The sequence below is a fragment of the Martes martes genome, assembly GCF_963455335.1.
Source record: "Martes martes genome assembly, chromosome: 6".
NCBI lineage: Eukaryota > Metazoa > Chordata > Mammalia > Carnivora > Mustelidae > Martes > Martes martes.
The window spans coordinates 134,870,879-134,898,325 of NC_137893.1; the positions used below are offsets into that span (position 1 = coordinate 134,870,879).

Sequence of the window (27,447 nt, forward strand, 5' to 3'; positions counted from 1 at the left end):
AGCCCGATGTGGGGCTCGATCCCAGGACCCCGGGATCATGACCTGAGCTGAAGGCAGAGGCTTAACCCACTGAGCCACCCAGGCACCCCAAAGGGATCTTTTCTGCTTAGGCAAGATTAAGGTAGGTGTGGGTTAATAAAGCAGGAGCTTACTATGTGCAAGTGAGGCAAAATGATTTTTTTCCCAATTTCAATACAGAATTCTGCATCCTTTGTCTATAGGTGTTATTGATTGTCATAAGTTGTTGCAATCATTTTATTTTTTCAGAGTGAACCACCCAGACTTGTCTTGTGCTAAAAATGCACAAGATAAAAGCAGCAGGAGAGAAGAGAAACAGGAAGATGGTTGTATGCATCTGTGTGCGATGGCAGGTGTGGGGAGAGGTGGGTGGGCACAGGTGGACACAACAGGTTTCTCTTCCTCTGACCAGCGACCAATCAGAAGGATTTGCATTACGACTGCATCTGTTCTTTTAAAGCACAATGGAGAGATGCTGAAAGAGGGGCTAATCACATCCTGTGATTTCCTAGGAGGTAGCGTAATCCCTGGTTTACAAAACAAGAAATGGGCTTGAATGGAAAGAAACAAAACCACAAGATTCCAGATCTGGGAAGGCACAAATGGCTCCTGAGTTGCAAACGTACACAAGTGCTAAGCCAAGTGCTGTCTCCCATCAGGGCCGATCGTTGGAGCACTCCGGCGCCCAGAGGACCAGACCCCGTTGCGACCAGACCTTATGTTTGGGCAGATGGCACTTTTAGCTTTGACAAGGCACTCACCCTTACTGCCTTCTTTGGAATAGCTCCTAGCTGGACTAGAGTGTCATAAAATGTGAGTGTTGCATGTGTGCCGTAATAATCCATGTAGATTCAGGGTTCTGTTTTATCGTCTGAGTAGACAGACTACATTCTGAAGTCATTAATGTCGGGACCTGCTCACGAAGGAGTGAATAATGAGGATGTAGCTTTGTACCGTTTGGTCTAATTCTTAACCGCTTCTAAGTGATGGGAAAGCATGGACCAGAACTACCTCTGTGCAGAGAGATGGAAAGACAGCAGAGGATGGAAACACCAGCTCATCCATGAGGAATCTCATATCTTGCAAATTTGAAATTAGGCCGAGCTCGGTCCAAGACAATGGCCCTTAAAGGCTGCTGACAAGGAAATTAGCAAAGATGCACTTGTCAACAATGAGGTGAGCTTGTTAGAGTGTCTTTCAGAGCTTGGTGGGAGGTATTAGGTTAAGGTATAAAAATAGCAGAGAATTCTAAGATTTGCTCCCCCATTCTGAAGTCTGTACTGTCATCTTGTTGTCTGGACTAAGCTTTCACACACACATGAACACACACAGCCCCACCCCGTCCGCTGGCCTCTCCCCTCCATTTCCACATTTCCAAAGTGAGGTTTTGAACCAGATTGTTCTAAAGAGCTCCCGTTCTTCTAACGTTCGGCGAATCTGCAGGACCGTGGATTCCCACTGTCCAGCTTCGTGGATGCTGACACGTGAAAAGCCCCCCCCCCCACACACACACCCCAGATGTCTCATCATTCCCAGCCACATTCTTGCTTCAGATCCCACGGATTAGGCAGGTACCAAACCCATGAGCTACAGCCCCTGGGTCTAAGAAACAGGAAAACAGCTGGAATTGTCTCTTCTCTTCGATCTTTATTTGCTACTTTCACTTCTTTATCCCACCAAGACAAATTGGAGAGGGCAGCAAAAGGCCACGTGCAAGGTGGCACGGGCCAGCCCGCTGAGCAAAGCCAACTAAGCACAGTCCCCTGAGCACAGCAGAGGTAACAGCGGGCATCTGCTCCTGGGTCTGGAGCTCAGACTGCGTGGCCCAAGGGCCCAGTAGGGAAGGTCACGTCCCACAGTAGTTTGGCCTTAGAAACACTACAAACAGTTGCATTCATTGTCCTTTTTTTTCTTTTCTTTTTCTTTCTTTTTTTTTTTCTTGAATAATAATAAAAAAAAGAAAACCAAAACCTTCTATAATTTATAAGCTATTTTTTTGCTATCTACATTATATATAAAATATAGACTCTTTACTTTATAACACACATCTTTTTCCTTTGATAAATAACTCTTTAAAATATCTAGTATACATGCCTTGACTTTTTATATATAAGTTTGGTTTTATACATATACATACATATATATACTCATGTTTGTAAAACACAATAAATACATACTCAACAATGACAACCAAACAAATGTAATTTTGGTTAAAAAAAAAAAGAAGAAGAAGAAGTAGAAGTACTGTAAAAGCACCAGGCAGCCAACGGAAAGCCACAATCGCTAGAAACTTCTCCCTCCCCTGGGCAAGGCACAGGGCACGATACTACCTATGTTTAGATATGTTTGGATGCCTGAAGGAGAAGGAGGGGAGCAAAGGAGCTGGTCAGGTCACTCACTTTTGTTTTGTTGCTTAACCTGGGATTAGACTAGAATCACAAGTAAGTCATGACGCTTGTAAGGAGAAGTCATGGGGCTCATTCAACCACTTAGCCCTTGTGGCAGCTGCAGCAGACAGGAGAGATAGGGATGGGGGATGAGAGAGACAGTCGGATGCCAGGGTAACTCTGCAGGCCTGGCCCCCACCAGCCCAGGCGAGTTTTGGATGCTGCACTTTGCGTAGAGCTGTTGCAAAGGACACGGTCTTGTCATTACTCTACTCACTGCTGGTTTAAAAAAAAGAAAAAAGAGTACATCAGATTCAAGACGATTCAGTAATGCAACCCTTCAGTGGCCCGACAGAGCTCGTTGCTTCGGTGGCCCTATCAAGGGCTCCAGCAGATAGGGACTGGGACACCGGGAAGAGAAAGGCCAGTTGGCCACCGCCTTCCACAGCTAATGGATGTGGTCACTCCGATACGACAGTGGGACAGCAGCCCAGGAGGCCTTCGCTCCTCTTGTGGAAGGTTCTGGGAGCCTGACTCGGTCAGGGTTGTTCCCTGAGACTCAGAGGACTGCCGTTGGCCCGCTTCTCTGCCTAGGTTGGGGCAGGCCTGGTGGGGTGTGCTGTCTGCTTGTCAGGACAGATGCCACACTGCAGACACACACAGGTCTCCTGTCACTGCTCTCCTCCCTGTCTCCAAAAGAAAGCTGAAATGTGGGGCTCTGATAGATTCTTTTTAATGAGCTCCTCACTGTCATGCTCTGGAAACTTCAGGGCTTTGATGGCCAAAGGAAGGAGGCAGCAGGTGAAGCATGTGTCCTAGGCCACCAAGGGCTGGATCTGTATCTTGGAGAGGAGTGGGCAGGGCAGGGGGCAACCTTAGCAGAGCTGGCCTCAGGAAATCCCAAAGAGGGGACATCAAGACGTGTGTCCCCCATCCTTGCCAAATATAATACAAACTACAGATAACTGTTCACGTGACAGTCACAATGGGAAATTTAAAACAGCTAGTTTCTGAGTATATTCAAGATATAACTGAGTTGCTTAAAAAAAAAAAAAAAGATTCAGCCACAGTAGCTCAGGGAATATAGTTGTTTGCAGGTCTGAGTCCTAATCTCGACTCCTCCAGCTAGTCACAGGACCTCAGATGGGTCCCTGCACCTCTCTGCCTCCCTGTCGCCATCGGAGAGCTCTGAGGGTGCCATGTGTGGTGAGGTGGGACTTGCAAGTGGGGCTTCGAGTCCTGGTTCTACCTCTAGGAAGCAGTGTCACCTCTGCCATCACTTAACCTCTCTGGGCTAATAAAGGATGTGAAGACACCGGGCTCTGCGATCCCTTTGGATGTCACCAGGCCTGCTTCCTCCCCAGGATGCCACCCCCCTCCCCACCAGCATGCTTAAATCTTCCCCCACTCCCACTGGAAGAAAAGCGATGCCATCCGAGACCAACTTTATGACCCAGCTCAAACTCCACATATGGGCTAGGAGACAAGAAGAAGAGAGTCCAGAGTGTAGAGGTATGAATACAATGGCCCGGTAAATCAGAGTCACAAACTCAACTCTAGAAGCCCCACTCCCTGAGAAGACATTTTCCTATTATTAGGCCACCCAGAGCAAAAATCCAAGGCCACCTAAAATAGCGGGCCAATGACGTCCTGAAAGGTCCCAATTCTGCGGTTTGCCGCATCACCTCCAATCAGAATCAACTTAGGAAGTCGATTTTAAGAGAAGCAGAGTGCCAGTTCCATTTTCGAAGGGGAAGAAAAATCGACTGCTTCTATTTGCAGCTCTGTAAGGAACCTTCTGGCACAACGTCAAAGGTGGCATCCTGCTCCCCAAAGGGGGTGTGGACAGCCGTCGGGGGGAGCCCCGTGCAGGTCACCTTCAGCCCGAGTCACAGGAGTCTCCACAGGACGTGAGAGGAGCCCCCCTCATGCTCAATGAGGAGCGCTCACTGCCTGGCAAGAACAGGAGAGGTACCAACCTTTCTTCTCGGGAGGCAGCGTGGTTTGGAGAGGAAAATTTTGGATCCAGGGGACCCCACTTCCGCTTAACGCCTGTGTGATGGTGGGCAAGCTACTCTTCCCGTAAGAGCCTCGATTTGCTCGTGCGTATCGTGGGGAGAACAACACCCAATACCACAGGGGGTGTTGAGGGAATTCAATGAGATAATTTACCTAAAATGCCCTGCACACAGGGGATGATGGAGAAACGGGCGCACAGAACGAGCTTGGATGGCTCTCTGTGGGTGGAGAAGGAGTCTGGGAGAAGCTTGTCTTGGAGCAGAGTCAGCCAAGACTGTCCCTAGAATTCAGATACAGCGGACACACAGAAATTTGCTACCAGGCAGGGAGAGAGCATATGTGGCACCCGGCACCGTCCCTTCCATTGAGAGAAGAAGTCACGCAAGAGTGGACAGTGGTCATGAACTCAAGAACACTCAAGAGAATCCAAATTTTCCAAGTAAGCCCAGAGCATTCCAAACACTTCTGAATACCAGGTAAGGGTCACTGACCTCCACTCTCTCTCAACCAGTAGCACAAGCAGCCAGTAGAGTGAGCCCATATTTCTAAGACCAGAGGCATCCACACAATGATGGGAACAAATCAAGCAACAGGGACTAAACGTGAAGACCCTAAAAGGGTGCCTGCCTTACACGGGATCTTCGAAACACCATCATCAGAGCAGAAAGAGGCTGGATTGCTGCTGGGGCCTCATGCTGCGTCACAGCCGCCTGATGGTACCCAGTCCCCTGAGCATGCTAGGAGGGACGCTTAGGCGAATGCCTGACTTCTCAGCTTCCCATTGTGGCTCCTAATCAAGGTTTTGCTAGTGGTAATACAGGGGCGAAAAGGAGCACGAAAGAAGGATCATAAATTCATTTCCTAGAATTTTTATATTTAAAAATGAACTACTTAGGTCTTTTCTTCCTCTCCTTCCTGCATCTACCTACTACATGCATTTCAGCAGATAAAATGTGAGTACTTACTAAAATATTTTTCATGCTTCTTTTAAAGAATATATATTTTCTTTCTATAGACCCTAGCCCCAAATGAGAATTTTTTGTTTTAGACACTGAGTATTTATCACAGAACTCAAAGGCCTTTGGAAGAAAAAAAAAAACAAAACACAAAAAAACTTCCCGAGTCTTTTGGTTAAGAACAGAAACGTAAAATTGAAACCCTTGGAATAGCTCTACTTACATTAGAAATGACTTAGGAAAATGAGACCCATAGAGTCATCTAGTTTCTTCTCCCTTCATCCTTAATCACAGCCTTTCCGGCTAGATAGAAAAAAAAAAAAATTCTTTCCGCTCAGTGTCTACAAAAGTTATTTATCCAGAGGGCGATTTAGGAGAACTTAAATTCCAACAGTCTACCACACAGCCCTCTGCTCAAACTATGACTGGGACCCGTTTGTTCTACTAAATCTCTAGCTTTGAACTGACAGCTGCAAAAGCTGGCATGCTCATCAGAAAGTCGTGATGTCAGGGACCGCCGTGTACCCCAGAGAGCGTCAGCTGACCAACCCAGCCAGGTTGCAGTCGGGCCCTGGAAGTAGGGTGACTCTTTCCAGGAAGGCAATCCTTCCTCCTCCGGGCTGGAAAATGACCAACACGTTTGGACACGCCCACCCTGCACTCACAGCCAGGGTGATACAGTGTATAGACCCTGGGAGGAGGACAGAGGATACAAGGGACTATTCTGTTCATTTTCCGATTCTGCCTCCTTGGAGCCTGGGGTGGGGGGTGGCGGGCCCTCACAGCCCCTTAAATTCCCTTCCGGTTCTACCACCAGTCCCCTGAAGAGATGTCTCCACCTCACCTCTGTGCCAGAGACACCTGTTGGATTTCTGTGACCTGAAAACAAAAGCCACGTAGATTTGCAAGTAACGGTCTCCACATCCAAGCCTGACAAGTGTCCAACGGGGGATGAAAAATTAAGATAAGATGAATCCCCCATTTCCAAATGGGGTGTTTCTTTCGAGAAAGGTCTGAATTTTTAAAGAACGGTTTCAGTGACATTTGGTGGTGGTGGTGGTGAGTGTGTGCGTGCGTGCGCGCGCGCGCGCACGTGTGCATGTGTCTGTGTAACTTCAGTTGTTCTCTTTGGAACTACCCACTCCAAGCCGTCTACCATTTCCAGTAAAAGCCCTGGAAGCAGAGAGTGACAAGACCAGAGAGAAACAGAGACCGGGGAAAGGAAGAATACATTTTTTTTTCCAACATGAACCTTCACAGTCCTACCTGAAGATACACCCCTGAGGGCTCTAAAACCCCGTTTTAGAAACACTGAGCATTATGTTCCTGGTTGGTCTTTTTTTAATACCGAGTCAAAAACTGGCATGTGTCAGCATCTTTGAAAGCAAAGGTCAAAGCTAGGAAAAATAGCCTTGACTTTCTCCCGCAACCCAGGGAAGATTATTATCTGCGTGGAACTGAAGTCTTCCCTTTTGAATCCACAAAGTTGGGTGAACCCACTGCAACCCCCGAGGCCCCAGCATGGGAGTCTGTGGTCAAACCCACGCCTGCCATGCCTTTGACCCTGCTAGAGAGCCCCGTGGAAGGACATTTCAGTAGCACATCCCCCTACACTCAGTTCCGCCGCAGCCAAAGTAGCGGTATGAGGTGGCTCCTTGCAATTTTCTAATTGTTGACAAACCACAGGGCTATTGTATTCTCTGCCTCCTCTGTCTCCAGGCCCTGTGTGCTCGGGTGCTCTCCTTCTGGCTCACTTGCTGTTCCTGGCCCTCCCTTGCCCCATCTCAGGCCAGGCCAAGGGCAATGAACCAATTAGGAAGACACTCCCTTCTGCTTCCTATGAGCAACACCGATCAATCAAGATCGCTGTTGGCTTTGCTACCAAGTGCTCTTTCCTCCAGACATTTTAAGTGGCTTCCTGGAATTTGAACGTTCTCATTAGCCCGCTGCACCCCTACTTCTCCCCAGACTAACAGGCTTCTGCAGACAGATGGGGATTGGGGGGGGGGGAGGGAGGGTTGGAAGCCCGCTGGGATTGAGCTTGCCACTGGATGGCAGGAGCATGTGGCTCGCCAAGGAGGCCAAGGTGAAGGGGTGGATGAGCTGAGGAGGAAAGCACCCCCTCTCTGCTTCTCACGGTCAGGGGCAACGGAAGCTGCTAAGCCTCCTCCCCCTTCATGCGAATGCCCGGCAGGCACGATGTCAGGAATGGCAGCCCCCACACCCCACGCCCCTAATACTCCCGGCCACTATTGGCTCAGCCCGCCAGCAGTCTTCTTCGGTGCCCCTCACTTGGGCTGGGGGTTCACCCCCCAGATGCCACCTACTCACACTGACCCCCGCCACCTTCCCGCCCTGCACTCCTCGAGGCCGCCTCTGCCCCTCTGCCCCTCGCCATCCTCCTTCCCCCACTCCGGGCTCCACGCCCAAGACCTGCGTCCGCCTAGGTCCCCAGTCCTGGGCTAACAGTACAGGGACATCCGGCTGCGGCGCATGGCCTCGCTGATCAGGTAGGCGGGGCTCAGCTCGGGCTCTTCGGTCATGATGGCAATGTTCTGCCACTCGCCCGTCTGGCTGGACCGCTTGATGGTGTCCACCACGCACAGGGCGTACAGGCAGTCATCGAAGGTGGCGGCCATGGTGAGCGGCCGCCCGTCCCACGTGCGCCGGTCGTCCTGGTCCTGGAAGGCCTGGCGCACGGCCTGCATCATCTTGATGGTGCCGCGCAGGTAGGGCGCCGGGATGTCGCTGAAGGCCTTCTCGGGCAGCAGGGAGTTGCTGACGGGCGTGGCGTCCTGCAGCAGCAGCTCCTGCTCCGCCGCGCTGTTGCGCTGCCCGTACAGGTCCGTGCCCGCCGCCAGCAGGCGCCCGGTCGAGCCCACCACGGTCACGTCCTGCTTGAACTCGCCGGGCACGTTGAAGTTGAGGGTGACGGTGCAGCACACACCGCCCTCCAGCACCATCTGGAAGGTGCAGAAGTCGTCGCTGGTGATCTGGCGGATGCCCTTGATGTGGTCGGTCTGCTTCACGAAGGTCTTGAGCAGCCCGTGGACCTTGACGGCCTTCTGGCCGGTGAGGAAGGTGAGCAGGTCGATGATGTAGGTGCCCACCGAGTGCAGGCCGCCGCCGCCCATCAGGTCGTCGCAGCTCCAGTTGTACTTCTTGCCCAGCAGGCTGCCGCTGTGCACCTGCACCTCGCACACCAGCAGCTCGCCCACGTAGCCCTCCTCGATGAGCTGCTTCATGCGCACGAAGGCCGGCAGGAAGCGCAGCACGTTGCCCATGATGCTCATGAGCTTGGGGTAGTAGTGCGCGGCCGACATCATGCGGAAGGCATCCAGCGGCGTGGCGGTGCGGTCGCAGATGACGTTCTTGCCAATGCCTGCGGGCGGGAGGAGAAGACAGGCCGTGAGCTCCTGGGGTGCGCAGCGGGAGGGGGCGCGGGCGTGCACAGCGGGAGGGGGCGCGGCGTGCGCAGCGGGAGGGGGCGCGGCGTGCGCAGGGGGAGGGGGCGCGGCGTGCCGCAGTGGGAGGGGGCGCGGCGTGCGCAGCGGGAGGGGGCGCGGCGGCCCGCGGGCGCTAATTCTCGGGCGGACCAGGCCCGATACGAGGGTCCCCCTTACGACCCAGGCTATTTTGTGGCACGGGTTACTTAGGCAAAAGTTACACCATCTATATTACATTTATAATACAACCTATACATAATTATCTTCATATTTCAGTGGAATGACTTTAGCATGAAACCACGGATCTAAATACTGACTCATTGTAATATATTTAAAGAGCCCGTGTCTTGGAGAGGTTTTTAAATGTTTGCCAGTATATAATAGAAAATGCTTCATTTCACGTTTCGTGTCTATAAGTCTATAATATTTCATACACAAGTATATTTTACTTGTAAAATACTGATAATTTAAAATTTAAATATAAAATGTAAGTTCTATTGAGGTATACAATATCATCTTTTTACATATAAAATGTTTTGTTAAAATGATCTTCCCTATGAGATGTTTTATAGCTTTATTTTATATGTAAAACATAATGTATTAAAAATGTACTATTAGAAATATCATATATAGGGAAGAGAAGAGTGTCTCTGTCTGGATAGAACCAGAATAGGCAAGCGTAAGTCATAGCCAAGGCCAGTCTGGTAAAATACGAGGAGGAAGAATTTCTTAATGATATCCTCCGAGGTCTAAGCTTTTAGCTCTCTCTCCTACAACCACAAACAAAGGATTATTTTTGAGTGTTATCCTGCTTGTTTATTTTGCATTATGGATTAGGGCTGGCAGTGGTCAGAGATACTTTCGTTTACTGTTTTCGCACTCTTGGGGAAGAGTGGGTATCCCCAGTTTCTGAGGGGTGGGCAGCGGCTGGTTCCTCCCAGACCTCCATCTGGCTCATGGTGGGGTTTGGTGCTTTTGGCCAATGCAGCTGAGGCCAAGTAACAATTAGGCTTATGTGATGACTGTACTGGGTGCATAAATTACAGGTAGATTCAAGCCCTTTGGGAGACTAAGTGATTCTGGGTCTGGAGAAAACAAAGGATCAAAGGAAAGAAGAGTGACAGGCAATGAGAGAGGGATTTATTCTGCAGAAGCCAAGAGTGAGGGAAGAAAAACAACTCAGCTGCACCTGTAGAGACAGCCAAGTGGAACTTAATAATAATGATAATATTAATAATATTAATAATAATAGAATTACACAGATTTTGTTAGTAAGTCAGATTAAAGGTTGCTAGGTGGAAATACTTGGAGAGCTTCTGAGTCAGGCCACGTGTCCCTGCCTGTGGCTGGTCTCTCTTGTTGAGTCACGCTTTGCACTTGGACCCTCTACTGGGGACCTGTCCACTCCAGCCACAGATGGGGGAGATACCCAAGGGAGATAGAGCAACGAGACACGCACTCCCATCCCAGTTGTCCTGACTGTGGGCATTCAACTTGACAGAACCCAGGAAATCTCACAAGCTAAGCTGAGATGGGGTTCTGTGGGGGTCCTGCAACTGTGCGTGTCTGTCCAGGGGAAGTGCCTGGACAAGGCCACGGTCTGGCCCGTGGCTCTCATTTTCCCGGTGGAAGAACTAGCCAAACAATAGACGTGGTCAGAATAGATTGTAGAAAATAAATACGAGGGGGAGGAGTCAAGATGGCGGAGAAGTAGCAGGCTGAGACGACATCGGGTAGCAGGAGATCAGCTAGATAGCTTATCTAACCACTGTGAACACCTATAAATCCAACGGGAAATCGAAGAGAAGAAGAGCAACAATCCCAGAAACAGAAAATCGATCACTTTCTGAAAGGTAGGACCTGCGGAGAAGTGAATCCAAAGCGACGGGAAGATAGACCCCGGGGGGAGGGGCCGGCACCCGGCAAGCGGCGGAGCGACGGAGCACAAAACCGGGACTTTTAAAAGTCGGCTCCACTGGGAGACATCGCTCCAGAGGCTAAACTGGGGGGAAACCCAGGCGGGGTCAGCATAACCCCAGGACCCGCGGGGTCACAGAAGGACTGGGGGTGTCTGAGTGCCGCAGAGCTCGCAGGTATTAGAGCGGGGAAGCCGGCTACAGCGACAAAGCCGAGGAGTGAGCTCTAAGCCCGGGGTTACCTTGTGCCGGTCGCAGGCTGGGTGGGCTCGGAGCGCGGCCGGAGGCCACGGAGACAAAAGCGACCCGGCGCTTTTCTCCAGCTCCAACAATTGACTGCTTTCCTCGAGGCGCGACCGCAAGCCAGGGAGGCGGGGCTATTGGGCGCTTTGCTCTGAGAGCGCACTGAGGAGCGGAACCCCAAGCTCTCGGCTCCTCTGGGCCGAGAGATTGGGAGGCCGCCATCTTCATTCCCGTCCTCCGGAACTCTACGGAAAGCGCTCAGGGAACAAAAGCTCCCGAAAGCGAACCCGAGCGGATTACTTAGCCCGGCCCCTGGCAAGGGCGGTGCAATTCCGCCTGCGGCAAAGACACTTGAGAATCACTACAACAGGCCCCTCCCCCAGAAGATCAACAAGAAACCATCCAAAACCAACTTCAGTCACCAAGAACAGCGGAATTCCACAGCAGGAGAAAGCAAATCCTACCTGGACAAAATGACAAGGCGGAAAAACTCACCTCAAAAAAAAGAACAAGAGGCCGTACCGAAGGCTGGAGACCTAATCAATACAGACATAGGTAGCATGACAGATCTAGAGTTCAGAATGACAATTCTCAAGGTTCTAGCCGGGCTCGAAAAAGGCATAGAAGATATTAGAGAAACCCTCTCCGGAGAGATAAAAGCCCTTTCTGGAGAAATAAAAGAACTAAAATCTAACCAAGTTGAAATCAAAAAAGCTATTCATGAGGTGCAATCAAAAATGGAAGCTCTCACTGCCAGGATAAATGAGGCAGAAGAAAGAATTAGTGACATAGAAGACCAAATGACAGAGAATAAAGAAGCTGAGCAAAAGAGAGACAAACAACTACTGGAACACGAGGAGAGGATTCGAGAGATAAGTGACACCATAAGACGACACAACATTAGAATAATTGGGATTCCAGAAGAAGAAGAAAGAGAGAGGGGAGCAGAAGGTATATTGGAGACAATTATTGGAGAGAATTTCCCTAATATGGCAAAGGGAACAAACATCAAAATCCAGGAGATGCTAAGAACGCCCCTCAAAATCAATAAAAATAGGTCCACACCTCGTCACCTGATAGTAAAATTTACAAGTCTTAGCGACAAAGAGAAAATCCTGAAAGCAGCCCGGGAAAAGAAGTCTGTAACATACAAGGGTAAAAACATTAGATTGGCAGCGGACCTATCCACAGAGACCTGGCAGGCCAGAAAGAACTGGCATGATATATTCAGAGCACTAAACGAGAAAAACATGCAGCCAAGAATACTATATCCGGCTAGGCTATCATTGAAAATAGAAGGAGAGATAAAGAGCTTCCAGGACAAACAAAAGCTGAAAGAATTTGCAAACACCAAACCAGCTCTACAGGAAATATTGAAAGGGGTCCTCTAAGCAAAGAGAGACCCTAAAAGTAGTAGATCAGAAAGAAACAGAAACAATATACAGTAACAATCATCTTACAGGCAATACAATGGCACTAAATTCATATCTCTCAATAGTTACCCTGAATGTTAATGGGCTAAATGCCCCAATCAAAAGACACAGGGTATCAGAATGGATAAAAAAACAAAACCCATCCATATGCTGCCTACAAGAAACTCATTTTAGACCCGAAGACACCTCCAGATTTAAAGTGAGGGGGTGGAAAACAATGTACCATGCTAATGGACATCAGAAGAAAGCTGGGGTGGCAATCCTTATATCAGATCAATTAGATTTTAAGCCAAAGACTATAATAAGAGATGAGGAAGGACACTATATCATACTCAAAGGGTCTGTCCAACAAGAAGATCTAACAATCTTAAATATCTATGCCCCTAACATGGGAGCAGCCAACTATATAAACCAATTAATAACAAAATCAAAGAAATACATCAACAGTAATACAATAATAGCAGGGGACTTTAACACTCCCCTCACTGAAATGGACAGATCATCTAAGCAAAAGATCAACAAGGAAATAAAGGCCTTAAATGACACACTGGACCAGATGGACATCACAGATATATTCAGAACATTCCATCCCAAAGCAACAGAATATACATTCTTCTCTAGTGCACATGGAACATTCTCCAGAATAGACCACATCCTGGGTCATAAATCAGGTCTCAATCGGTACCAAAAGATCGAGATCATTCCCTGCATATTTTCAGACCACAGTGCTCTGAAGCTCGAACTCAATCACAAGAGGAAATTTGGAAAGAACGCAAATACATGGAGACTAAACAGCATCCTTCTAAAAAATGAATGGGTCAACCAGGAAATTAAAGAAGAATTGAAAAAATTCATGGAAACAAATGATAATGAAAACACAACAGTTCAAAATCTGTGGGACACAACAAAGGCAGTCCTGAGAGGAAAATATATAGCAGTGCAAGCCTTTCTCAAGAAACAAGAAAGGTCTCAAATACACAACCTAACCCTACACCTAAAGGAGCTGGAGAGAGAACAACAAAGAAAGCCTAAACCCAGCAGGAGAAGAGAAATCATAAAGATCAGAGCAGAAATCAATGAAATAGAAACTAAAAAAACAATAGAACAAATCAACAAAACTAGGAGCTGGTTCTTTGAAAGAATTAATAAGATTGATAAGCCCCTGGCCAGACTTATCAAAAAGAAAAGAGAAAGGACGCAAATAAATAAAATCATGAATGAAAGAGGAGAGATCACAACCAACACCAAAGAAATACAAACAATTATAAGAACATACTACGAGCAACTCTATGGCAACAAATTTGACAACCTGGAAGAAATGGATACATTTCTAGAGATGTATAAACTACCACAACTGAACCAGGAAGAAATAGATAACCTGAACAGACCCATAACCAGTAAGGAGATTGAAACAGTCATCAAAAATCTCCAAACAAACAAAAGTCCAGGACCAGACGGCTTCCCAGGGGAATTCTACCAAACATTTAAAGAAGAATTAATTCCTATTCTCCTGAAACTGTTCCAAAAAATAGAAATGGAAGGAAAACTTCCAAACTCATTCTATGAGGCCAGCATCACCTTGATCCCAAAACCAGACAAGGATCCCACCAAAAAAGAGAATTACAGACCAATATCCTTGATGAACACAGATGCGAAAATTCTCACCAAAATACTGGCCAATAGGATCCAACAGTACATTAAAAGGATTATTCAGGGGCGCCTGAGTGGCTCAGTGGGTTAAAGCCTCTGCCTTCAGCTCAGGTCATGATCCCAGGGTCCTGGGATCAAGCCCCACATCGGGCTCTCTGCTCCGCAGGGAGCCTGCTTCCTCCTCTCTCTCTGCCTTCCTCTCTGCCTACTTGTCATCTCTGTCTGTCAAATAAATAAATAAAATTTAAAAAAAAAAAAAAAAAAAAAAAAAAAAGGATTATTCACCACGACCAAGTGGGATTTATTCCAGGGCTGCAAGGTTGGTTCAACATCCGCAAATCCATCAATGTGATACAATACATTAATAAAAGAAAGAGTAAGAACCATATGATACTCTCAATAGATGCTGAAAAAGCGTTTGACAAAGTGCAGCATCCCTTCCTGATTAAAACTCTTCAAAGTGTAGGGATAGAAGGCACATACCTCAACATTATCAAAGCCATCTATGAAAAACCCACCGCAAATATCATTCTCAATGGAGAAAAACTGAAAGCTTTTCCGCTAAGGTCAGGAACACGGCAGGGATGTCCGTTATCACCACTGCTGTTCAATATAGTACTAGAAGTCCTAGCCTCAGCAATCAGACAACAAAAAGAAATTAAAGGCATCCAAATCGGCAAAGAAGAAGTCAAACTATCACTCTTTGCAGATGATATGATACTATATGTGGAAAACCCAAAAGGCTCCACTCCAAAACTGCTAGAACTTATACAGGAATTCAGTAAAGTGTCAGGATATAAAGTCAATGCACAGAAATCAGTCGCATTTCTTTACACTAACAACAAGACAGAAGAAAGAGAAATTGAGGAGTCAGTACCATTTACAATCGTACCCAAAACCATAAGATACCTAGGAATAAATCTAACCAAAGAGGTAAAGAATCTATACTCAGAAAACTATAAAGTACTCATGAAAGAAATTGAGGAAGACACAAAGAAATGGAAAAATATTCCATGCTCATGGATTGGAAGAACAAATATTGTGAAAATGTCTATTTTACCTAAAGCAATCTACACATTTAATGCAATCCCTATCAAAATCCCATCCATTTTTTTTAAAGAAATAGAACAAATAATCCTAAAATTTATATGGAACCAGAAAAGACCTCGAATAGCCAAAGGAATATTGAAAAAGAAAGCCAAAGTCGGTGGTATCACAATTCCAGACTTCAAGCTCTATTACAAAGCTGTCATCATCAAGACAGTATGGTACTGGCACAAAAACAGACATATAGACCAATGGAACAGAATAGAGAGCCCAGAAATAGACCCTCAACTCTATGGTCAACTAATCTTCGACAAAGCAGGAAAGAATATCCAATGGAAAAAAGACAGCCTCTTCAACAAATGGTGCTGGGAAAATTGGACAGCCACATGCAGAAAAATGAAATTGGACTATTTCCTTACACCACACACGAAAATAGACTCAAAGTGGATGAAGGACCTCAATGTGCGAAAGGAATCTATCAAAATCCTTGAGGACAATGCAGGCAGCAACCTCTTTGACCTCCACCGCAGCAACTTCTTCCTAGGAACATCGCCAAAGGCAACAGAAGCAAGGGCAAAAATGAACTATTGGGATTTCATCAAGATCAAAAGCTTTTGCACAGCAAAGGAAACAGTTAACAAAACCAAAAGACAACTGACAGAATGGGAGAAGATATTTGCAAACGACATATCAGATAAAGGGCTCGTATCCAAAATCTATAAAGAGCTTATCAAACTCAATACCCAAAGAACAAATAATCCAGTCAAGAAATGGGCAGAGGACATGAACAGACATTTCTGCAAGGAAGACATCCAGATGGCCAACAGACACATGAAAAAATGCTCCACATCACTCGGCATCAGGGAAATACAAATCAAAACCACAATGAGATACCACCTCACACCAGTCAGAATGGCTAAAATTAACAAGTCAAGAAATGACAGATGCTGGCGAGGATGCGGAGAGAGGGGAACCCTCCTACACTGTTGGTGGGAATGCAAGCTGGTGCAACCACTCTGGAAAACAGTGTGGAGGTTCCTCAAAAAACTGAAAATAGAGCTACCCTACAACCCAGCAATTGCACTCCTGGGTATATATCCTAAAGATACAAACGTGGTGCTCCGAAGGGGCACGTGCACCCGAATGTTTATAGCAGCAATGTCCACAATAGCCAAACTGTGGAAAGCGCCTAGATGTCCATCAACAGATGAATGGATAAAGAAGATGTGGTATATATACACAATGGAATACTATGCAGCCATCAAAAGACATGAAATCTTGCCATTTGCGACGACGTGGATGGAACTAGAGGGTATCATGCTTAGCGAAATAAGTCAATCGGAGAAATATAACTATCATATGATCTCTTTGATATGAGGAAGTGGAGATGCAAGGTGGGGGGGTTTGGGGGGAGGTAGGAAAAGAAAAAATGAAAAGATGGGATTGGGAGGGAGACAAACCATAAAAGACTCAATCTCAAGAAACAGACTGAGGGTTGCGGGGGGGAAGGGGGATGGGAGAGGGTGGTGGGGAAATGGACATTGGGGAGGGTATGTGCTATGATGAGTGCTGTGAAATGTGTAAACCAGACGATTCACAGACCTGTACCCCTGGGGATAAAAATACATTATATGTTTATTAAAATAAAAAAAAATTTAAAAAAAAAATAAATAAATAAATATAAACAAAAAAAAAAAAAAAAAAAGAAAATAAATACGATTGATGGTTGTCAATTTCCACACACACATTTAATTCTGGCCCTGAATGAAAGGCCTGGAAACCACACAATGACCCCATCTCCTTGCCTTTTCCATGTTGGCAGAGCTGGCTGGTTTTTCTGGTGACCATGAACGATCAGTAAGAAGCTCCTTTAACTCTTAGCAACCAGCTGAGGACTAAGGCTCTGGGAGAGGGACGAGGAAGCTTTGGTTTATGTTACCAAATGTACCACGAGCTTGCGAAACACAGTGTTCTGATAACACGATCCCAAAGGCATTAGGCTCATGTAACAGCAGCTCAGGCTGGCAGGAGCAGATTTATATGTAAACGGATTGGTAGGTCATTGCAGGGACAGGTGACTAATGCTGCCAAAGTATGCCTCGCACCTGCTGGGTATGGGCTGCGGCCTCTCCTATACCCTACCTCAAGGTACCCCCAAACCAGGACCCTGCCTGTCATCTTCTTAGTACACTCTTTCTGTCATCTTAATGGCACATGAGTAAAAGTTTCTTATTTTTTTTTATACTCCCAATTTTTTATTTTGTTTTTCTATTTGAGAGAGAGAGAAAGAGAGAGCACAAGCGTGGGTGGGGGGAAGGGAAGGACAACAACATTCCCCGCTGAGCAGGGAGCCTGATACAGGGCTTGATCCCAGGACCCTGAGATCAGGACCTGAGCCTGAAGTCTGAGGCTTAACCGACTGAGCCACCCACATGCCTTTTTTCTATCATCATAAAAAAACAAAACAAACAAAAAAAAACCCATAAAATAGCCAAAGAAAAAATAGGGGAAATTAATTCACTTCCCATGCACACACCCAAAGCCATCACTAAATGGGTAATTTCTTGTAGCAGCATAGATGAAACGATTCTGTGGAAAACTCCTTCTCCAGAAAATACACTATGAACAGACACAAAAATGCCTCTCCCCTTCTGAAACTCACGCATGGCTCTCCCGACGTCCTGAGATAAAGTCTATCTTCCGTTAGGCTATTTAAATATGTTGTGGCTTCACGCTACACGATGAAGTCCTCAAAGACAAACCCTGGCTCTCATTTCTTGAGCCTCCGCTGTGCCCACGGTACCCAGTGGATGTTGTGGCCTCGCCCCACAGTCTTTAGCAATATCCACACTTCCCAGATGTGTGTCAGCGGCATCTCGACTCGCCATACCTACAAAGCATAAAGGAGACCTCTAGGAACCTACCAGAAAGAAAGAAGCTAAAATGTAAGCCCGGCTTGTTGCCTGAAGAGGCTTCTCACTGAATTATTTATTAAAGCAAAAAGCTTGGAACAATGCAAATGCCCAATGACAGAAGAATGGTACGGAAGCCGCATAATGGGGTAATTGTGGAGCCGCTGAACGTTATGCTAATGGAGACTTTCTGATGGCAGGCGAGAGGATTATGATGTCATGTTACGTGAAAAGGGGCTCTATTCATAGACATACTATGATCTGTACTGTCTCTTAAACATACAAAAGAAGAAGAGAAAATCTGGAAGGGAACACCTCAAAATGTTTACAATGGTTAATTCATTAGTAGGATTATGACTGATTTGTATTTTCTTCACTAGGCTTTTCTGTATTTTCTAAGTTTCTCCTTTTATGGTCAGAAAAAACGTTCGCTTTTCTTTTTTCTTTTAAAGACTGTATTTATTTATTCGAGAGGGAGAGAGAGCATGCATGAGCTGGGGGAAGGGACAGAGGGGCAGGGACAAGCAGACGCTGCACCAAGTGGGGAGCCTGATGCGGGGCTCGATCCCAGGACCCCAAGTTCATGATTCCAGTTGAAGTCAGACGCTCAACTGACAGAGCCACCCCAGATGCACCTTAGCTTTCCTGTCTTAAACACAAAGGAGACATGAAGACCTTTGAAGGATGGTGCTGACGTGATGGCCAAGGTCCCTCCAAGGTCTAGGGTGGCAGGCAGGTGCGAGAGCTAGCGGACCTGTCCCAGCCCCGCCTGCCCCAGCGGGCTGGGGAGAGCTCCGCTGACCCTCAGCTGTGAATGCTTCGGAGGCTCAGGCTACATTGCTACGTCTTCTGGTTCCAATTCCTTAGGACTTCAAAGCTATGGACTCTCTTCAGAAGATGCAATTCAAACATACCCACAAAACTATACCCACACCCCCAAGCCCGGGTACAGTTCCCTCAGGTTCCAAGGAGCAGGCCTCTCCATCATAAACTGTACAGTAACTTCTTCTTTTTAAAGTATGTATGTATGTATTTTTTAAGTAGGCTCTGTGCCCAACATGGGGCTTGAACCCACACCCCCCAGATCAAGAGTCCCATGCTCTACCAAGTAAGCCAGGCGCCCCGTACAATAATATCTTGAAGGCTTTATGACATATTGTTAAAAACAACATTACCAGTTTTTTTTAAAAAAGATTTTATTTATTTGATAGAGAGAGTGATGACAAGTAGGCAGAGAGGCAGGGGGAAGCAGGCTCCCCGCTGAGCAGAGAGCCCAATGCGCGGCTCGATCCCAGGACCCTGAGATCATGACCTGAGCTGAAGGCAGAGGCTTAACCCACTGAGCCACCAGGTGCCTCAACACTTCCAGTTTTAAAAGAAACCCAAAATGCAGAGCTAACAGACCCTTCACTGATTTGTGGAGCAAATTCCTTTTCTCTCTGTTCTGGACACTCTTACCTTAACCCCTCCCCTTGGTGGGGCTTCTACTAAGCACCTCTGGGGCTCCCCAACATCCTCAGGTCCTCTTTCCCAGCTTCTCCCCACCAAAATGCCCAGAACCTGAAGCCCCAATGTCCTTAGCCGTTTAACAAGAACAAAGGACTTAGGCTAAAGAAATAGAATTCTACTTTTTTGTTGTTTGCTTATTTGGTTTTCCTTTTTTTTTTTTTTAAAGATTTTATTTATTTATTTGACAGAGAGAGAGATCACAAGTAGGCAGAGAGGCAGGCGGAGGGGTGGGGGAGCAGGCTTCCTGCAGAGCAGAGAGCTCGATGCGGGGCTCGATCCCAGGACCCTGGGATCATGACCTGAGCTGAAGGCAGAGGCTTTAACCCACTGAACCACCCAGGTGCCCCTTATTTGGTTTTTCTGATTTTTGTTTTATTTCAGTTTTACTGAGGTATAATTGGCATATAAAATTGTAAGATCTTTATTTTTAAAAAAGATTTTACTTATTTATTTTAGGAAGGTAGGGGCCGAGGGAGAGAGAGAGAATCTCAAGCAGACTCCCCACTGAGCACAGCGCCTGACCCGGGGGGCTCGATCCCACAACCCTGAGATCATGACCTGAGCTGAAACCAAGAGTTGGGTGCTTAACCCACTGAGCCACGCAGGCGCCCCTAAAGTTGAAAGATGCTTAAGGCGTACACCATGGCTGTCTGACGTCCGTATGCATTGTGAAGTTATTTCCACTCTCTAATTAACCTCTCTTGCTTATCTTTTTTTGTGTGTGAGAGAACGTTTAGGTCTTACCCTCTTAGCAGATTTCAATTACATGATACAATGTTATCAGCTGTAAACACTGTGTTTATATATGATCCTCAGACCTTATTCATCTTATAGCGGAAAGTCTGTGCTTAAAGGAATACAGTTCAGATTGTAGACTTCTAGTCATCACAGTGTGAGTGTGTGTAAGTACATGAGTGTGGCACAGAGCATCCCCTCACCTAAAACCACAAGCAGTGTAAAAGGAACTTACATTGTCTGGGTATAGGGTTCACACGCCCAACAATCCCAGGTGCGTTAGGAGCCACGGAATATAGGCCGGGATTTCTTCCAAAGAACGCAGTTCAATACCTGCCTTCCAAATTGCCTCCGCCAGCCTGGGCTTCGGTCGGGCTTTCCAGAAAATACCAGGCTCTTTGGTGTCTTTGTGATTTTCAGGTGTCTTAGCACAGGGCTTTTCTTGCTACCCCTGGGAAAGGGCTAGAGTAGGCTCTTAAGAGAACAGCCTTTCTCTGTTTTGTGCTGAAAAGAAAATAACAAGTAGGGGCCAAATCCTGCACTCCTCCCTAAGGACACGACTTCGGCAGGAAGGTAAATAGATACCATCGGGGCGACGAGAGCTGAAAGCCTCTGTTTCTCAGGCAGAGAACCCTAGGAGAGCCCTGCCTGCCCCCGAACAGCCATGGCCGATTGCTAATGGGAAACCACGAGGGGAGAGCAGGACCCTGATCTCCGCTCTGCAGACTCTGGGACGAGACAGTGTATGTTCTCACTCCTGGGAAGACTTTACCCAAAGACCAAACATGCTCCCTTAGGAGTTGATACTCTCCTGCGGCAAGCGGTGGCGTCCTCCTCCTAAGGCAAAAGATCCACAGCTCCAGCACCCCCAACCCTCTTTAAAAAAAATCCTGCCACGGGGGGATCAAGATCATCGAGGACTTGAAACATACGGCTTCAATTTCACTCCTAATACACGGGCCATGCAGAATGCTAAAGCAGAAAGAATGCTACGTGGCTGAGAAAGAAAGAGTGTTGTATGTTTTGCCAAGCCCCAAGATGCTTCCCAAACTCCGGAGGGTTTCGGTTCGACCCGCTGGTGCTGACGACGGTGTAGGGGAAAAGCGGGAGCTTGCCGGGCATTTGGGGCTGCGGTCGAAGTGGTCACCGTGCCGCTGCGTCCCCCCCCGGGGGAAGTGATCTGAGCCATGACAGCATCACCCCCTGCTTAGCTCTCTCCCCCGAGGGATCTGCCCCTGCACCCAGAAATGGATGCCTTGGAATCCTGCCACATTAATCAAGGAAGAGAGCACTGTGACTCTGGGTGGGTGGCAGAGAACACATCGGGACCGGCCCGGCACGAGGGGAAGTCTTCACGGCCCGCCTCCACTGCAGACCACCTCTCCTTTTGCATGAAGACAAAAGGTCTAAGCTGGTCTTTTGGGGATCGAGAGGAGCAGAATACGCCGCCCCCCCCCCCCCCCCCGCCGCAGAATGTACCGCTTTGGCATGTGGATTATTTCGAGACTGAAGACAATCAGACTCAAGAAGAGATTTTACCTCCCCCTTAACTGCCTGAAAGAATTTAGCTAGAGGGGCTGTACCAGGAAGAGAGAGCAATTACCAGAGATGACTTTTTATAGCAGAAAAGACTTATCTGCGTGACCCTGGCGAACACTGGTTTATCGAACATTTGTCCTCCTTCATCTTCCTGTGAAATGTCTTCATCCTCCCCCTTGAAGCCCCAGACCCCTGTGCCCTCTCCTTAGCATGGTTATGATCTATAACCCTCAACGAGCTGTGTGCCAGGGGGTCTCATGTTTCTATAGGGGCTCCCATATGCGAGAAATTTGCTTTTCTCTGTCTTACGTCCATTTAATTTTTAGCCAGCCGAAAAACTTAGAAGGGAAGGCGGGAAACGCTGCCTGCCCCTTACAGCACCTTTGGGCTGGAACAAACTTTATTTTTCAAGTAAGAACCCCTTGTCGGCAAATAAAGTGAGAGCTGCCCTGTCCATAAAACGGTGGGACGAAGACCTTCTCACCTCTATCACGGAGCTGACGCACAGGAGAAAATGAGAGCAGTGGGAAAATTCTGGAGGGTCAAAGCGCCCCATGCAAGGCTGCTCTTTGTCAGAAGCTTTTAAAACGAAATAATTCCAGAAGGAGCTTTACTGCCCTCCCGAGAGCTCTCATGGGGAAATGGGAAATTGGCTCCCTCCACAGCCTACACACTCTGTTCTCTGTAATGAGGGGTCAGGGCTGCCGATAAAGAGTTTCCCACTGGCAGACCCTAAGCCACCTTCAGGTCCCTGCGCCTCCTATCCTCTAAGCTCAAAGTCTCCTAGCTAGGGCTGGGTGCCCGCCCGTATCTCCTTCCAGAGACCAGAGCTTTTGCAAGGGGCTGATTCTCCCTCCAGATGATCCCCGAAGGAACAGGGATAAAGGACTTCCCACGGACACCTTGAGGGAAAGAGCTGTGCTGTCTGCTGTCCCAAAGAACAGCTGCTCTTTCCTGCCCTTGATCAAGTAGGTTATCCCCTGGATGCCTGGGATACAGCGGCCACCTGGCCACCCAGACACCAGAGCCATCCCCCAGCATAATCAGCTGAAACTTCAAAGCCCGCCTCCCTGCCAACACATTGCCAATTACACACTCCTTCATCTAATCGATGATGAAAACCTATGAGGCCAATGTTACTTTCCCGCCAGTTCCTCCCAATTATTCCACTTGTGTTGACAGCTCCTTATCTTCTGAAAGCCCACATGGCTGCTGGTCCTCCAGGCGGGCTCCCAGCTGTTCTGGCTGATTGGCAGAATTCCCACAAGAAGTCCCATCAGATACAGCCTCCTAGTTTTTCCTGTCATTCACAGAAGGTAGAGAAGATTTCTCTGCCATTCAGGCAGGGAACTCATGTGCTAGGCACTGGGACTGAAAAATGAGTAAGATACACCAATAGGAGCTCTCAGTCTAGTAGAGAAGACCAACCAGAAATGAGGGATTACAGTATATTATAGATTAGGGGATCTAACAGAGGGATAAGCAGTGAGAGCAGGAAGAAGGGCTGCCCGACTGATCTGGGAGTGGTAGAAAGCACTGCTGGAGAGGTGACATTTGAGCAGGGTTCTGAGGTATGTGTAAGAGTTTACCTGAGGGACACCTGGGTGATTCGATCAGTTAAGCCCCTGACATTAGATTTCAGCTCAAGCCATGATCTTGGGGTCATAAAATCAAGCCCTGTGCCAGGCTCCCTGCTCAGGGCAGACTTTGCTTCTCTCTCTGTCCTTCAGACCCTCCCACCCCCCAACTTGCAGACACACACTCTCTCAAATAAATAAATTTTAAAAAAGAAGAGTTTACCTGAATGAATATTTAGAAGCTTCGGGTCCCATTTAGAAAGTGGTTGAAAACAAGAGTGTTGAACCTAGGATCTGAGAAACCACTAAATTTGGAAATTGTGTGTATGCACCCTGATGTTTAATTTTCTGAGAGGTTCATTAGAGTCTTAAAAGATTTTATAATCAAGGGGAGATCAAGCAGAACTGCAGCAGAGGGAAAGCTAAAAGGAAGGCAGAGTACAGACAAATGTCTGGTTTTAGCAGAACTAAGTACCCGACACACTGGGCTACTCGTAACCATTCCTTCCCCTCTCCCCGTGGGTTTCACTCACTCCCTGCAACCTGCCTTTAGTCCAGCCCTGTCTCAGCTCCTGCTCGTCCTTCCTTCATTCCCTAGGGGTTGGCCTGTTCTCCCCTCTCCACCCTCCCGCCCATCCCCCATACACATGTGCTTTTTTTAAGCTGAGAATGTTTCTTTCAGCACCAGCAGGGATGACTTGTCTAAACCCCACTCTGTGCCCTCTGGCCCTTCTTCCATATATATTGGGAGGAGAGCCCCTTTGGAGAAATCCCTCATCATCAATACACATGAGGGCTTCTGACAAGCAACTTCCCAACTCAAACTACTGATCTGATCTGTTTATAATAACAATGACATACTTTAAATCTCTCTCTCTCTCTCTCTCTCTTTTTTTTTTTTTTTTGGTTTTAAGAGACAGAGAGAGAAAGAGAGAGAGCATGAGTGGGGGGGAGGGGTAGAGGGAGAGAGTCTCAAGCAGACTCCCCACTGAGTGCAGAGCTGGACCCGGGGCTCGATCTCATGACCCTGAGATCATGACCTGAGCCGAAACCAAGGGTCGCTTAACTGACTGAGCCACCAGGTACCCCAAAGACATACTTTCAAATAGTAACCACAACCAGCTACTGAGCACTTATGTCAGAAGAGGCTGAGCATTTTCCATATCCTTCCATTTTTGTAGTGTACCCAACCTCATGAGGCAGGTAGTAATATCGTCTCCATCTTGCAGATGTGGAAACCGAGCCTCAAAGAGGGGTAACAACTTGCCCATATTTCTGCAAGTCAGTGACCAGGAGAGCTGGGATTTGAACCCTGATTGTCGGGCGCCAGAGAAAACCTGTCCCTCACTGTTACACTCCTACTGCCTTCTTAACACTCCTGTCCTAAGTCAGACTCGGTGGTTCTCCTCTCTGAACTGTACACCACACCCAGAGGTGACATCCACCTCCCTGACGCAGTCTCCCAATGCCGCCAGGCAACACGTGCCCGTGCCCATGTGTGCAGCGCCTGTAACACACAGCACCTGAAGGAGGGCTCCAGGGAGAACAGTGCAAACACCAGGGCGCTGGGGGGCGGGTGCCCACTGGCCTCCTGGATGACAGCCAAAAGCCCCAGAGCACCACAATGAAGTTTCCATTCTAATTCCAAACCTGACATGGAAATGGGTCAAGGGTGACTCTCCTTCAGTTCCCCCCCCCCGAGTACCCCCACCCCCATCAAGGCGCCTAATGCCACTGGTGGGCTCTGAAAGAGATGAACAGACCAGAGAAAGGAAATCAACACAGCTAATATGGATGGGACTTGGTATCGAACTGAAGTAAATGTCCAAGTGCTTTTCTAAATCCAACTGGCCCCTAGAGGCCAGCGTCTACCGTTCCAGTGCTTTCTACGGGTCCCCGCCACCCAACCATCGCCACTCGGGACTGTTGTCTAAAGCCTCCTTTTGCAATGGAATCCGACCAGGAGTTGGATTCTCTCAGACTGTTCCGTGTGCACTCCGTCATCTAGTCACTGAGCCCATCACAACGGGGACGTCTAGAGCAGGGACCGTGCTCCCGAAACACGTTTCATTTATTGGTCAACCCTACACATCTGCGTCCCTCTCGGCCTGTACGTGCTGAGAGTGACCATGGTGTTGGGAAGTCACTCGCCAGCCCCTTCCAGCTTGGGCATTCCCCAGGAGAGAAAAGCTGCCATTCCTAACCCAAAGGAGACAGCAGAGAGGGGGGCAGAAGCCAGACACCCTCTAGGCTGGTGGCAAGCTTCCCGGGAGGTCGGCCTGAGGCGGCCCTTCCCTGCCTGTGGGTGACACATACAGACTCCCCATGGGAGTACAGAGGCCTGGGGCTGGGGTAGTGGCTGCACTGGTCAGGGACCTGAGGACAGAGGAAAACAGCCAGGCTGTGGGCTCACCAGTGGAGGCCTGCAGTGCTGGTCCCAAGTAGCCAAAGGACACCCATTGCTTCTCAGTGCGCATCATTCTGGGGAGCGGCCCGGAACCGCCCCTCTCAAGCCTGCACCACTGTTCCACACCTGAACAAGCCAGAATTCACAGGATGCCACCTGATGCAGGGGCACAGCCACGTCCTACAGGGGACGAGGACATGGGGCAGAATGCTGAGCTGGGTCACCAGAGTCATCACGAAGAGACTGAGCTACTCAAACTGTAAGTGATTGGGCCGGGTGAGTCGACTTGGATTGCACTATAATTCCATCCCTTACCCATGCGTCAAGCAGGATGGGAGGCCTAGAAGGATACTGAAGTAGAGTGTGAATTTTCATCACATATCCCAAAGCAGGGGGGAAGGCCCACATTATCTCCCAAAGCCCCTCCATAGTCCTCTCCAAGACCTCAGTACCAAATTATCGATTTCTGAGTCAATGCTTTCCAGAGGAATATAGACTATCCTCACTGTGCATATAGAATGCAAGACAAGAGAATAGGGGCACCTGGGTGGCTCAGTCAGCTAAGTGTCTGTCTTCAGCTCTGGTCATGAGCCCAGGGTCCTGGGATCAAGCCCTATGTTGGTCTGGCTCCCTATTTGGTGGGGAGCCTGACCTTTCCTCTCCCTCTACAGCTCCCCTTGCTTATGTTCTCTCTTTCTCTGTGTCAAATAAATACAATCTTAAAAAAAAAAAAAACAAAACACAACCTTTTAGGGCAACTACTCAAACAAACCAAAAAGGAAGAAACTCTCCATTCAAGACAAATTCTCCAGTGAAGGGATCATAGCTACCCTCAGTCAGTGACGTGTGTGTGTGTGTGTGTGTGTGTGTGTGTTTTGAATTAGGACATTTCACACAGCCCAAGTTTTTGGCCTCTCTTAAACAATAGAAAGATCCAGAAACATTGGGTTTCTTTCCCCCTGCATGACAACAACCAGCTGGAGAGAAATAGCGGCTTCCAAAGTTGGATCGTGCGTCCACCTCCAGCCGACCCCAGTCCCCGCGGGTCCCCAGTGAATGGCTGTGTCCGTTTTCTATTCCTGCCCTAACAAACTACCATGAACAGAGCAGCCGAACCCAATACCCATGCATTGTCCTTTAGTGCCCTGGGTCAGAAGTCCGGCGGGCTCCCCTGGGTCTCTCTGCTCAGGGGTTCGCAAAGCCACTCTGGGGAAGAAGGTGCTCCCCACATTCACAGGGTTGCTGGCTGAGCTCAGGGCTTTGGAGCTAAGGACCTGAGATTCTCTGATGGTTTCCTTTTAGCTGCTCAGCTTCTAGAAGGGCCTGTGTTCCTCAGGTGCGGTGCTACATTCAGGCCAGTGGTAGTATCTACAAGTGAGTCCTTCAGCTGGAATGTCTCTGACTTCCTCCTTTGTCACCAGCTATCGAGAACGCTTTGTCTTTAAAGGGTTCCTGTTATTAAGTGAGGGCCCACCCAGATCATTTCCCTTTGGCCGTATAACTAATCACAGGAGGGACACCGGGGAGCAAAGGTCATCACAAATGACGCCACGGCACTCCATCGGTGTACTTGTGAGCTCTAGAAAAAAAAGTCCTGCCAGCAGGAGAATTCTCAAGTCCTCTCCCCACCATGTAAATCTCCTCAGACACGTG

The 27,447-nt window shown here is 48.0% G+C and overlaps 1 protein-coding gene across 1 annotated transcript in view; it reads right to left on the reverse strand.

Moving 5' to 3' along the window:
* Positions 1 to 1,647: 1,647 nt before the first annotated feature.
* Positions 1,648 to 27,447, reverse strand: part of GFOD1 (Gfo/Idh/MocA-like oxidoreductase domain containing 1) — a 109,757-nt gene continuing 83,957 nt past the window's right edge. Inside the window, exon 2 of the mRNA XM_080806819.1 lies at positions 1,648 to 8,762. Within this exon, the coding sequence (XP_080662945.1) occupies positions 7,843 to 8,762 (920 nt within the window). The 3' untranslated portion in view covers positions 1,648 to 7,842. The remainder of the gene's footprint in view (positions 8,763 to 27,447) is intronic.